Source organism: Cydia pomonella, chromosome 3 (genome assembly GCF_033807575.1).
Source record: "Cydia pomonella isolate Wapato2018A chromosome 3, ilCydPomo1, whole genome shotgun sequence".
NCBI classification, from domain to species: domain Eukaryota; kingdom Metazoa; phylum Arthropoda; class Insecta; order Lepidoptera; family Tortricidae; genus Cydia; species Cydia pomonella.
In genome coordinates, this window is record NC_084705.1 from 31,606,562 (window position 1) to 31,622,105 (window position 15,544).

The following is a 15,544-nucleotide window of genomic DNA, read 5'->3' on the forward strand; positions in this document are numbered from 1 at the left end:
ACTACGTCGGTGGTAAACAAGGATACGGCCCGCCTGATGGTAAGCAGTCTCCGTAGCCTATGTACGCCTGCAACTCCAGAGGAGTTACATACTCGTACGCGTTGTCGAACCTATTCCCAAACATTCATTCTCTCTCTCTTGTCCTAGCTAATTTCGACCACAGCGACTGCATCGTATTCCTTAGGCGCGGGAACGAAGATGGTCCGCCCGCTCGCTCAGTGTGAACAAGTGTGAACGCGACCAGTGGTAACGTTGAAAGCGAACGCAGCTGACGCGCACGAATGAGGGTAGACCGCGCGCGGTCTAAACAACTTTGATACCCACCCGCTATCTTCAGTTACCCGTGAACAAGATGCATATAACTGCATCGACATATAAGGAGCTCGAAAACAATACATAAGGTAATCATGGTCCATATCCCGGGCGGTTTAAGTGTAGTGAAACGAACCGTGAATCATTTAAAACTGGCATAACAAGACTTCATCTACGTAGTGATAGGTAAAATGCTAAAATGCGACGAGCCGTGGGAACGTTATTTCGCGGAATAGTAAAACAATAGACTTAACTCGACCGGGATATAAACTGTGATTACCTTTTATATTGTTTTTAAGCTCCCGATATTTCGACGGGTATGCATCTTGTTCACGGCTAACTGAGATAGCGGATGAGTGTCAAAATTGTGTAGACCGCGCTCGGTCTACCCTCATTTGTGCGCGTCGGCTGCGTTCGCTTTCAATGTTGCCGCTGGTCGCGTCCACACTTGTTAGTCTATCCAAGCACACCACACTCACAGTGACAACTATGCGTGGTCGATTCGGATAAAACAATATAAAAGGTAATTACGGTTTATGTCCCGGTCGATTTAAGTCTAGTGAAACTAACCGTGAATATTTCAAGACTGTTATATTAAAGCAATATTGCAAAGTAACGCCTGATTAAATAAAAATTCACTCCCCCTTTAAATTATGCAACTATCTTGCCTTACGGTATATTCTTATAGTAAGTAGCTCCTGGTAGGTAATCTCTCAAAGATTATCTCCTGACCCAGCCCTTTAGCGTTTCAATTGTTAATTAGGTGCGGGTGATGAATGGATGTCAGGCTTTTGTTGGAAAGGGTAAGGTGCGTTGGGGTTATTCAGGATCGAGATAAATTCAATTTTTTTTTTTTTCAAAACACTTAAATTACGTATCTTTCTCGTATCACTAGTGCTACTTAATTGCCACAAGTCACCGATGTTTGTATATAAATAAAAAATCCACATTTAAGGGACATTTAGTATCAAAAGTAATGGATCCGACTATGCATCAAAAGTATACTACTACCATTTTCTAATAACTGAACAGAAAGAGATAAACTGTCTCTATAATGTATAACAATTAGATGATATATTCTCATTGTTTAAAATCATATATTATCATATTTCTCATAATATTTTTGAAATCATATTTTTCATAATTTTTGAGGAATCATGCGGCGGATTAACTTTGTATTTGATTATAAATATTAAAATACGATATTCTGGACCTGCAACATTTATCTAGATACTTGTCGTCAGTTTCGGTTGTTAGTTATTTTTGTAAATTTTGCTTTATCCTTCAGCCATCAAATCAAAACTTGCCAAGGCCATGCACTTCTTTTATCAAATTAATGATTTATAATACATACAATGGAATGGAAGACCTTTTTATAGGCCTTTGGGCCGCTAGTGGATACGAAAATTATCCCACGTCGTATATGCATCACGGCTTCATCGTACATTGACTCTAAATCAGGTGAAAAACATATTTACTGGTTTTGGAAATCACCCACAGTTTTTCCGGTTACAGAAAAAATATAGTCATGTTTCATCCGCGTTTTTTTTTTAATTCTGTTGACATTTTAGAACAATATTTTAATAAAGGGTTGAATGATAAAACACTACACACTAACGCCATCATGCCTCAAGGAAATTTCATAGCTTGTAACTTTCGAGTCAAATGACTGGTAATAACCCCAATAGACTTTACACCTTTGTTACGAAAGGGTACAGGTGTACGAACAATTCAGGCCTACTAAATTGCTGTAAAGCTAGACTGTTGGGCCGTGATACTAGATTCTAAGCTGATTTTAAGGGTTAATTATCATTGAAATGAAAGGTATGTGATGTTGTAGCCAAAACCATTACGGCCGTATGTTACCATATTGTATAGGTAGCCATAGTTACCTCTGAATTAGGTGACGGACTCGGCTGTGGATACTGATGTGCCAAAAGTGTTGGAATTTGTTAACATTCTTCAAGGATATCTTTTATGGGGATCGAAATTTCCCCATTCCATGAAAAGTTCCTTGATTTCTTACCAAGGAAAGTTTCAAAAATGTCCTAGAAATTTTTCATTATTTTTAACTTTCTACAACTGTCGCTTTTGTAAAATTTGAGATATTTTGGATTTTTATTTATCCCGGGTTCGAATCACGGGAAGGGCATTTATTTGTGTGATGAACACAGATATTTGTTATTGAGTTTTGGGTGTTTTCTATGCAAATAAGCATGTATTTATCTACGTATGTATACCGTCGCCAAGTACTCATACAAGCTTTGGTTAGTTTGTGGCTTAGGTCGGTCTACAAAAATATGGCCTATATAAATTATATTTATTTGGGTTTTGGTAAAGGCATTTATTCATGACGTGACGAGTATATTATTATTTATTACTGTTTTATTTATTTGCCTGGTTTTGGGCATATATCAATCTTCGTAAGATTTTCATTGTTGCCAAAATATTTACCTAAGCTCATGTGATGTATCGTCAAAATGGCTTTTAAAGTAGGCTAGGCAAGCCTGACTATCAAGCTACAGAACCTGTTTTTATGCACAGTCTCCTATTATATTTGCTTAGTTTCTTTAACACACATATACATATACCTACATACATGAACAGAGCTGTGATGGCTATCCCGGAGGGAAGAACAGGTTCAGGACGACCTCCCGTGACTCGGAGTCAGACCATCAAAAATGACTTAAGTTTTGGTGGAAGTAGATTGGTACGGATACAACACAAAACTGTACACTGTGGCGTAAACGTACAAAGAGGGCTGACCTCAAATCATATGTAATATAATAATTATTTTCAGCTAAGAAGAAGAAGAAGGACACTTACCTCCACCACACGTCGCAGAGCACACGGATCCCGGAGCCAGAGCCAGACGCGAGCCAGTGGTAACTTGGCTTTGAGCAGAAGGACCTGACGCCACCGCACTCGTCGACGCGACATGCGACAAGGATATCACATACCTCCACCACATGTAGCACTACACAGGGATCCCGGGGTAGCGAGCCAGTGGTATCTCGGCCTTGAGCAGGAGGACCCATCGCCGCCGCAGACGCCGCACTCGTCGACGCGGCGTGTGCTGCCCACGCGCAGGTCGCAGCCGACGCGCTGGAGACAAATGGGATCGTTAGTATGCAGTATTTATAAAATAAAACCGGACAAATGCGAGTTGGACTCGCCCACCGAGGGTTCCGTACTTTTTAGTGTTTGTTGTTATAGAACACAACATCATCTGTGATTCAACTGTCTAGCTATCACGGTTCATGAGATACAGCCTGGTGACAGACGGACGGACGGAAAGCGGAGTTTTAGTAATAGGGTCCCGTTTTACCCTTTGGGTACGGAACCCTAACTAGACAGAAAGGATCTTACAATCATTCTTAGGCACAATCATACGCTTGCAACCTGATCTCTATTTGAGTTTATTTTGATATAATTTGTACTGGCTTGCTGAAGGAGAGACGAGACCAAACAGTAATTATTAGAGTTTGATATTTTAAGGTGCTGATAAACTTGAGCATTCACTCGAGCAGAACATCGAACATTAAGCAGATTCGTAGAATTTTACAACGAACAATTCACCGAATCTACTTAAAAACTGCGAATGCTATCAGCACCTTTAGGGAGATGATGAATTCATTTAGGGAACTGTACATTCGCTTTATGCTTCACTTGATCCATGAATAGTTGAATACCCTTCTTGGCTCGGTATCTTCCTTTTGTTTGACTTTCTCAAATAATTAGTTGTATCGTAGGTGTTCCAACATACGAGTATTTCTTTATTTTCGATAGTCTTTATTGAGAACCTCATTTATTTTACTTGATTTAAGACCTAGTTTAAATGTTTATTCAATTAGAACAATATTGTGAAGTTAGATTGTGCAGTGAATGTTGACACTGACAGTATCTACCATGTTGGGGTGGAAGATGTCTTTAGTGATACCTGACAAAACTGACAAAGGCTTCTATCCCCACAGGATCAAGTGAGTGCTTTTGTGACTTCGGGTCTAATGTATGCAGGATTTTGGGAGTCGGTCGAGAAATAATGTTCCGAGACTGTTTATCTGTTCTAAATCGTTTCTCGGGGGACTGCCGACGTGTTATAAAAAATATATAAAAAAACTAGCCTCGTATTCCCGGTGTATTCGTACCAGTACAAATTAAATACGAGTTTTAAACTGGTACAAAAATAAAAGAAAGTTCAAAATACAAAAGACTAATACTAAGAAGGAACAAACTACATAAAACATAGTTCCTGACCTAGCTGCCTCGTTTAATTGTGAAATACCGAAAATACAAGGGAAGAAAAATTTAAAACATATTCTTTGGAAAATTTATTTGAACATGACAAATGATGACCTAACAAGTCAGCGATTTCTCTCCCATTTATAAAAATATTTTGCCTCAGAAATGCGTAATTCAACTCACACTTTAGCGAAAATATTCAAGTAAAATTTGGCCCATAGTTGGGAGAATTTAAACAATGATTTTCTCACTCTCACTCAGCGTACGCATGATCGAGATGGATGTGTGCGTGTTTGGGCCCGCGGATATCATGTTTTTGAATTTTAACTTGTTGTAAGTTACTTTTGTGCATAAATAGTTACAAATTTTTAAAGTGCGTTTATAGACCTATGTTCGTGATTTTTTTCTATTAAGCAAAAGTCAAAAAATCTTGATTCGAAGAACTGAGAAAATCCTCAAGATTGCTAATCAAATTATTGGCAACCGTATTGTTATCCAGATCTTTCAATAATTCCACTCTCTGAACCCTAAGATACAGTAAGGAACTTAATATCGAAACCAGATCAAAGTTTAAACGCACAAATCTGTAGATAAATGAACGAGACAAGTTCTCTAAAAGCTCGTCATAAATAAAACACTCGCAGCCAACTCTAAGCAAACAGAGATGTAGAATGCGTCAGAACAGTTAGCGCTAAATCACGCGAGACGTGACGAATAGCGTGTTGTGGAAACAGAGAGAACACTTTATAGAGGAAAGTTTGTTTCAAAACAAAGGACGTGTATTTGTATATATACAGAAGAAGCACTACATAGCAAACATTTTTGTATCTGTAGAAGTAAAGGTGGATTTAATCTTAGAATAAATTTGTAAGTGAAAATATTACGGCCTCTGGATCCAGAGGCCGTGAGTTCAAGTCTCAACCAAGGCAGTAATTTTTCCACTTTTAAATTTGTTTTTTTTTTGTAGAAAATTATGATACTACAAAAAATCTTCAGAAAATATGAAGACAAGAGTTTCACGTAGTAGTATCTGTTGTCTTTTTCGTAGCTCTTATCTATCAGCCTGTGGAATAGAAAATGAATGACATATAAGTCCCTTAAAAGCTTGTCATAAATTAAACACTCGCAGCCAATTCTAAGCAAACAGAAATGTAGAATCGCATCAGTACAGCTAACGCTAAATCACGCTAACGTGACGAATGGCATACTGCTATGGAAACAGAGGAAACACTTAGAGAACATTTTGGGGTTTCACTGTTTCTGTGGAAACAGGGGGAGCACTTCCGAGTGCTAGGTCCCGACCTACGACAGTATTTTTGAAAAAAATATGCCAGGAGTTTTAGTATAGAAACCGAGGTTAAATGTGGAGAAATTGAAGGTGTATGTATACATAACTAAAGACATAAATGAGCTTACGTTTTGAAAATCGAAGGGGTATCAATGTTTCTGTGGAAACAGAGGAAGCACTCGGGACCTACAAAAATGTTACGAAGAAAATTATGAAAGGAGTTTTACCGTGGAAACCAAGGTGGAATATGCAGAAACTGAAAGGGTGTATGCATATGCATATACCGCATAAGACATAAGTGAGATAACTTTTTATTTATTTATTTTATTTTTATTTAAACTTTATTGCACAATACATGAAGAGTACAAATGGCGGACTTTATGCCAGAAGGCATTCTCTACCAGTCAACCATGAGCCAAACCGAAAGATCTTAGTTGGTGCAGGGTTAGAATACAGAGTAAAATAACAAAAAAAAATATCACAAAATTATATAAAATTATACATACATACATAAATATATTCCCATTGTGAAACATTATGAGGACGACCTTTGAACCTTGTCAAACAAATGCTTGCGCAACATGCGCTTGAAGGAGAATTTATTCTGGGTTTGTCTCATAGAAAGAGGAAGATCATTCCACAGCCGGATTGCCTGAATGTTGAAGGAATTCGACATGAAACCTGTACGATGTCTAGGGACAATATGTTGAAGACTACGAGAGGTTCGGAGATCAGTGCCGGGGCGCGGAGTAACAAATTTGAATTTGGAACGAAGGTAATCAGGCAACTTTTCTCCAAACAGAAGGAACAAAGTGTACTCCTGGCTGACAAATCAAAACATATATTGAAATTAAAGGAAAAATAAGAGTATTCAATAAATTGAAAATGGCTGTGAATTGAATCGTAGATTTTATTGCTTAATATAATATAATAATTATATTATAAAGGTGTGTGTTCATTCTGATGGTATGAAAGTTTTACGAGAATTCATTTTAAATGATTGTTTTAGTTTATTATAAAAACAGTACCCCTAGTGTAAATAAATTCGATTTCCAAACGTGACGTACGCGTTTGCGTTTAGTCTCATTTTGTATTGGATTTCGAAAGAGCGCGCCAAGCGGGACGTTTTGGAAACTCAAAATCCTATACAAAATGAGACGTAACGCAAACGCGTTCGTCAGGTTATGATGTCGATCAAAGTTACACTAGGGGTACTGCTTACATATTCGTACTTTTTATTTTACCCCAGGCTAAATTCCATTGATTCAAATCAAATTTTCGACTCCGTTAATATTAAAACTGTAAAAAAAACATAATAATATTAAAATAACTTTCTGTAGTAACTAAGCTGTAAAACCGCAGGATTGCTTATAGCATATTCATGCGACGACTCAGCGAGGTGAAGTAGTAATGTGTCCAAATATCCGCTTCCTGTGTGTGGGTTCACTTTGCCATAGACTTAAGAGGCTGTCAACACCCAATGTCCTTGAAATTGATGTTACTTAAACAGTTTTTTAAGAAAGACTATTTGTTTTAGTCAAGTAAGAAAAATATATGTTCATATTAATTATATTTCAAAGACCGTGGTTGTACTCGATACATGATTGAACGAAATCGGCTCGATAGAAAATAATTGCAAAGATTGGTCTTAAAATCACAATTAAACGGTTTTATGTCTTTATTGTTTTGACTTATGGGTCTGCAATTAAAATCACAATTTCAAAACATTTATATCTAAACCGTGGTTGAGTAAAATATTACACTAATAATTCACTTTTTTTTATTTAAATATTTTTCTTATTATTCCCTTGCCCAGGCCCAGTAACATGCGACAATGCTATCTCATTTACTCCGATACAAAATAGACAGTGTGCGCGCTTTAGGTATTGACAGCCTCTTAATAAATACACAGAATTTCTACATAAATTTCTGTCATAAAGTGATAAAGTGATACACTTATTAATTGCTGATTTTACTTAAAAATAACACGAACCAAGTTTTTTAAATAGTTTTTATAATAACTAGTATAAAAAAAAACTTCTTTTACATAATATAGGTTCATTGTTTATGCTAAGCTGTATGTACAGTTGCCATCAGATATATAGGAGCGGCCGTGGTGGTCAGAAATATCTGAATACGCACCTAACGCCTTGACAATAGAGGCGTGTTCGGATATTTTTGACCATCTCGGACGCTCGGATATATCTGATTGCGACTGTACCTAATTTAAGTAAGCAATTACTGAAACGGCACATTTCTAATCGTTAGAACCAATGACAGAAGAAAATACGAGTGATAACGGTTTACTTATTACTGCAAGAAATTTTGCGTTGCATCAAATAGTATTCTGTACAATTTTTTTCCTCCTTAATTATTTTTATTATTATTTAGGTTTTATAGTTAAACAAGTATTATTTTAGATGACTCGTAGAAAAAAGTGTTGTATAATACAATTTTTTTTATCATTTTCACCGATTCGCCATTTATTTTTTTAGTTGACTACAAAGTATCGAAATGAATAATATACTTTTTTTATAATACGACGGTGGCAAACAAGCATACGGCCCGCCTGATGGTAAGCAGTCTCCGTAGCCTATGTACGCTTGTAACTCCAGAGGAGTTACATGCGCGTTGTCGACCCTAAAAACCCGCTCCCCCCCTCGTTGAGCTCTGGCAACCTTACTCACCGGCAGGAACACAACACTATGAGTAGGATCTAGTGTTATTTGGCTGCTGTTTTCTGTAAGGTGGAGGTACTTCCCCAGTTGGGCTCTGCTCTAGATCTGGAATGACATCCACTGGCTGTGCCCTACCACACAAAGCGAGATGACATTCACAATGCCCATACCTCTCTTTTGGACGTAGTTTAAAGACGTACCCGGGTCCGGGTACTTAAGTTGGGAGCCCATACATGAAAAGTACGCAATTATAGTTTGCTATACGAAATCATAATTCAACCATTACAGTCGAGGGGTAGTAAAAATACTTAACTTTCTGAACTATTATACTCTGTCACGATGATATACAGTCTGAATGTATCGGCGAAAATGATATGAAGAGCGAGCAAGCTTCCGCCGGGACACTTAAATATGAAATACTACGTGTTTTTCCGGAACATCGAGTACCAGCACATAAGAGACAGCAGTTAAAAATAAACGTCCCAAATATACTTCAATAAGGTACGGTCAGATTTTAATCGTTAATCAATTTAGGGTTTAAGCTAATTTGATTATCAATACCGTAAAACTACACAACTATAGTCCAATGCTGCAACTATGGTCCACAAGTTCGAAAGGAAATTAAGTATCTATACCAATGTTCCTTGTGGTTTACTCCTAGTTCTTATCTTCCATTTATAAACATACTTTGCCTTAGACACAAAGTATGTATATAACTTACTACAAAAATATAGTAAAATACACACCTAAACGAGAAAAATTGAGTTTATTTGTGGACCATAGTTGGGAGCTTTGGACTATAGTTGGGTGGTTTTACGGTACTAACGGTATGAAATGTCCGATGTAAAGTAAACACTAAATGGCTCAACAATTAAAGTCCGTGACTGTACAATAAACTTGTGTTTACAAGATGAAAATATGTGGCGTTCTCATGCAAAGCATACCACATTGTCGCTTGCCATAATTACGCTCTCTCAGGTTAGTCGTATAAATACGAGCAAATTTCGTCCTTTTTCGTTTTACAACTAATTTTTAAAAGCAAACATAAAAAAGACCTCCGCATTTAATACTTAACAGCATCCAAAAATCAGTTCACCCCACGCCAGTTATAAATTACCCCGATATGTAGCAGTGACACTGCTCATCGTTTATTCACGAGCTCGAATCGAGCCGCTGCCACACAAATGTGGCGAATTTTCCGATTATCATAATAAAGTAGGATGAACCCGTCCCTTTTACCCCAGAATATAACGCCGTATGAGAGAGCAAGTGCGAGTAATCGATCCTGACTGGTTAAGAGGATTTAAAGTTGAAGATAATTGCCAGCGAAATGTTTGTTTGGTGGCTGAAAGGTTTTTTTGCTTGAGCTTTAATGTGATCAAATACGACGGGTGGAGTTTTTTGATACTGATCCGGGTGTGATGTGTTTCGTTTTTGATTATTTACATGTTTATGTGACAGTAAGGAATATTGTAATGTAAACGTAAGTTTGGGCTGCATATTATAATGAAAGTCGTTTCGAAACTCTGTGTTAACGAACTCTCTAAACAAATTCTTAGTAAAAGGTAATTATGTATTTAAACAAAAATAAATTACTTTGAGTGGCTGGTTTACTGTAAAAGTTTTTTAGTTTTTAGCCTTTCTCGTTAAAAGGCTAGAAAGCCTTTCAACAAGAAAGGCAGATATAGAAAGTAATATAAAATTTACGTAACCCAAAAATTTAAAATATCTTTTTTGCTGTATTCTAATATAGCTTTAGAGTTTTTAGAAGCACGGTTCAAATAGTTAAATTGTAAGCTTTGTATAATAAATATTTAATTATCGAATAAATATTCCTCCTCCTGTCCACCAAAGCACAGATCTTTTTTTACCTTTCGCCATTTCGCCAGACCGTACTCTCCAAAACTCCCATCAATAGTAACTCACCTAAAACACTACAGGCCCAGAAGGCCTCGAAAGTGATATAACTCCTGAACGACCACTACCCCAATTCTTTCAGCATTTTGCATAATTTCATATATTATTTAAGTGGCGACTTCGTACCATCGTTTGCATATTTGCATAATCCGACCCGCCGTGTACTCTTGGAATACTAATTCAGTTTTCAAGTTAGATGGCGGTGTAAAGGATAATAATGACATTGGATGGTGACCTTTTTTGAGGGTCTTTGAGATATGTTCACCTTTATAAGTATCGGGGAAATGTTGCCCACGAGATAGAATTTAATTTATTGAGTAGGTATGGTACCTACTAAAGGCTTAACCGTTTCGCCGCCGTAATGAAGTGTCATCAATGCCACGTCAAAAATTGTACGTAAACAAACCTGACTAAAACCAAGACTTGATATTGACGGATTGGCCTAGTGGTTAGTGATCCTGCCTATGAAACTGATGGTCCTGGGTTCAAATCCCGGTAAGGGCATGTATTTGTGTGATGAGCTCAGATATTTGTTCCTGAGTCATGGGTGTTTTCTATGTATTCAACCATTTTCCAGGCATAGTACGATTTATCGACCACATACGCGCCATTACAATTTCCACTTTAGCATTGCGATTTAAGTTTTAAATTAGATTGCAGTTTCTGGAAATGTGACTTGTCTTCAAATAAATCATCAAAGCTGGATTAATTGGAATATATTTGGATTTTTTGGGAAAACTTTGTAGATTGGTGGGGCCTGGAAAAGGGTTAAGTATTTGTATATTATATATATCGTTGTCTGAGTACCCTCAACACAAGCCTTCTTGAGCTTACCGTGGGACTTAGTCAATCTATGTAAGAATGTCCTATAATATTTATTTATTTATTTATATGAAGTTATGACATGTGGGGCACGAGATGTACTAACTTTATAACAAGTCAGTGGCGGCAAAAATGTGATGGTTGAAGCAGAAATCCCAAATGGAGCATACCCGAACGAAGTGACAATGTGATCAACTGTGATATCTTTTCTATAAAAATAAACAGCACCACGCACCTTCAGGAAAGATATAAAAACCAGAAATTCAGGAAGTTACATAAATAAAACACAAATGAATGCGAAATAATCCTCATTTCTGAAGTATGAAGCATCTATCGTGTAACAAAAATAGTGCAGAAGAAAATTTTTTTGACGCGAATTTTTTTTTTCTATGGTGCATGTCATCCAAGTCAGCCAACCCTCCAATGGCCAAAAATTTTTGGCGTCAAAAAATTTTTGTTCTACTTTTTCCTGCTAAGTACACAGACCCCCAAAAAATGTTTGTTCACATTGTATAAAAAAACCTTGTAAAACAAACAGACGATCACAATATGAATTCCTAAGAATTTACCACGCGTAGTTTTAAGTGAAATTGTATATTGTGATATAAATAAATTATATTATATCATATATGCTGCATCTTTCATTTAACAAGAATATACGCCATATTCTTGTTAAAGAGTCCATAGCTTAGAAACCAGAAAAATCCCCTTTCTCCCAAGCCTATTCAGAAACCTTCTATAGAAGCCATTCCAATAACTGTTTCCATAAGAATGCTCTTAATACCGACACAGTGGAAAGACCTTTTTAAACAAAGAAAAAAAAATGCGAATTGAAACCTCGTGACACAATGTCGGAGCCGACCTGACATCATCAGGGAATGGGGACGCGAAATAATAAGGCTTGGGGATGGAGCAAGATAAAAGAATAGGCGTTGCAGAAACCTTGATTTTTTAATGAAGTTCATCAAATCATTCATCATTAGTATGGTTTTTTTTTAATACAAAGTAAGTAAGGACTCTAGATTTATATATCTAACTTAGGGTCCTTTGGACAACAGAGAGGGTTCAAGTGCCATTGGTTAGAGCCGCCAAGAGTCGCCGTGTATAAGTACCACGTTCGAGAGTTTCGAGACTGAGATATCTAAATTCGGCAAAATGAAATACTGAACATAACCTTTTACCCCTTCCTTTTATTTTAATAATCAAAATTTAAATCCTCTTTGGCGCTCAATAGTGTTAAACTCACTACCGTCTCAGGTATGCGCCAAATTGTATATAAAAAAATGCAGTATTTTGTATGGGATCATATTAGAGGCCGTCTAAGCTAAAGCTGCACCTAATTTGACGTAACAAAGTGCGGGCGAGTAATAATAAACGATACACATTCGCAAAAAAAAAAATATAATAGCCGACAACTTCCCGTGTAAAATTCCAAACGGTAGTTAAATTATCTTATGTGACGTTTGTTGATTTATGGTTTGACAAGTGGGTAAAAACATGATGAAACACAAAATATTATAAATAAAACAAAATATCCTAAGTCGTGATCGCTTGGTAGTGTGTCAATGCTGATATACTGAGTAAAATATAGGTAACCCAAAGCCTCTATAAGCTCTTAAGCTTAGCTTATACTATCTTATTCAATCTCAAGACCCTATCTCTAAAATCTCGCTATCCCCTAACTTGTACCACCCTCACCGGCAGTCGTCGGCGCCAGGCCTTTGTCTAGCATGTTTGCTCTCGTTTTTAAAATTAAAACTATGTGGCCCGGAACATGAGCCCCTAGTTATTTGTCGCAACAACCACATTTTTCTAGAAAGAAATTGTTCCTTTCAAGTATTTTTAAGAAACTGATGAAAAGAGTTTAATCTCGATATTGGTATCGGAATATAAGATGACTACCGGCTTTATCTTTTTAAAAGATTCTGTCAGGTTGTTATTGACAACCAGCTTTTAATGGCTATTGGATATCCTAGACTCTTTATTACCTGTAGACTTCTCGAAAATAAACATCCACGCGTGCAAACACCCATCGTGCGCGACTTCATGTGTGGAGTCGCGCACGAGAATGCAAGCCATGCTGGCCAGGTCTCCTGTTGCGGGCCAAATACCATCAATATTAATGAATACTTCAATAATGACATCAATTTTTAACTGAGTAGTGACGGGAATAAAATTATGTGAAATATGCAATCACACAAAGTAATAAGGAATATCACAGAACTATTATATAATCTGTGATATTACGCAAAACTCTGCGAAAAGAGCGCCCCTACTCTAAGAGCGTACGCACTCTCGCATATTCGAGCGATAGAAAGGCAGAATAACGAAATTTCGATATTCGCGTATCGCAGTAGCCTCTCTGTAAACAAACTGTTTAAGGCATAGTATGTAGAAGTTATTCTGTGGTTTACAATACGTGCTAGAGCTGCACTCTAGCGGCAGAACATTGCATTCATACCCCCTATTACAATAACATGCCATTCTTTTTCATAGCTTCTGGCCCGCATCGCACTAAAAGGTTTGGGTTGTATGACATTGCTAAAAGACTCAGGCTTTAACTTCTCAACTTTTTATTAATTAGGGAACAGAACAATAAAAAAAAATTGTTGAAATAATTGCATCGTTGAAACAAAAAGCTCTTTTATTCAGTTTTATCTGAAGAAACTCGGAACTAATATGCATAAAGAACGGGATGAAGCTTTTCGCTTTACGCGGGATTTTTTCTTTGATTCTTTTGTGATTTTATTCACTTTAATAATTATTACGCGCAAGTTTTGCTTTCTTGTTTTTGAACTGCACAAATCTCGGACAATAAAGACCGTAAGAAGCAAAATGTGGCTTTATTTATAATTCCCATTCCGGGCTGCAAAATGAATGTCTAATTCTTCGGCACGCCCTATTAAAAAATATTCATTATTTTAGTTCTTAACTCATTAGTAAAATGGAGATTATTATTATTATTGTGGTTTTTTGGGTCATTGAGTGCCACGTCGACCAGGTAGTGATCTATTGTGACAGCCCTTTAAAGTTCATTACTGATGCCCGTTGAATCCAGGAAATTCCAGATTCTTTGGGCCGTAATGTTCTGTACCTCATAGGGTTGCAATACGTACCGCCCTAAGTGGGTACTTCGTTTTGACATTAGTGGTCCACAGGAGCAGAGAATGTGCATTGCAGTCTCCTCTGACTCATGGCAGAACCTGCATGTCGCGTCTTGTTTCTTCCCAATTTGAAACATGTGTTTGTTCAACTTACAGTGTCCAGTCAATATTCTGGTCACCGCGCAGGTTTTGTGTCTTTTGAGGTCTAAGAGCTCCTTAGCAAATTTGTTGTTGAACCCTTTGATGGAGAATTGAAAATGGAGATTAGGAGTTTTCGCTTAACAAAATACAAATAAAGCTAACATGACCAGGAAATGGCATGATTAAGGACTCTTATAGCTTTCTTAATAGCTTTTGAAAAATATTGCTAAGTTGTTTTTATTTACATAAGATGCATTTACATTTGATATATTGAACAAGGATAAAAAAGAAAATTTGATCAGTGATTCGTGTCGTACTGATTCAGACCAGATCATTGAATCAGTACGACATCGGCAGGTAGCCTACACTATTTGACGGATTTCACCTTAAGTCATTACATTTTTCCCAGTTGTCAAAAATATCCAAAACTTGCCGGATTTTGGAGCAAAAATGCATGAACCAGATACCTCTTTTGTATTCAACTTATTTATTATATGATAATGATGATGATGGTATCCTGTCATTCCTAATCAGGGACATAGGGCTCTCAGAAGGGATTTCCATTCTCAAGGTCCAGCGTAGTCTTCTCCAGCTCCGCCCAGTCAAGACCAACTGATGCAGCCTCCTTTTCCATTGTGCGTCAATTTTCCAAGTCAGCCCTTGCTTGGCTAGGTAATTTTTTGTCCTTCGTAAAATATGTCCTATCCACCGCCAAAAATTCAAAATTTAAAATTTAAAAAATTTATCCTGCAAGTAGGCCTCAAGGGCTCTTTTACATGTCAATACAACATTTATAGTAACATCATATAGTGAAATGAAAAATATATAACAATATTTATAAATACAACAGCCAATATCTGGGTAAACATTATAATAATTTTAAAATAAATAATTACTACAATACAATAGAGATGTATAGTCTCTATGGTTACAAATACATTAAATCTGGAGTTGTAAAAGGTCCCCAATGTCAGAGTACTAATACTAATAAGATTTGGAGGTGTAAAGTCTCTCCAAGTGTCAAAATAAAATTTATACTA

General features: G+C 36.8%; 1 protein-coding gene across 6 annotated transcripts in view; it reads right to left on the reverse strand.

Moving 5' to 3' along the window:
* LOC133516567 (protein madd-4) overlaps positions 1–15,544 on the reverse strand; it is a 651,682-nt gene that overhangs the window by 60,790 nt on the left and 575,348 nt on the right. For all 6 annotated transcript variants that reach the window (XM_061849565.1, XM_061849564.1, XM_061849563.1 and 3 more), the window contains exon 8: positions 3,273–3,417. In XM_061849565.1, the coding sequence (XP_061705549.1) occupies positions 3,273–3,417 (145 nt within the window). The remainder of the gene's footprint in view (positions 1–3,272; positions 3,418–15,544) is intronic.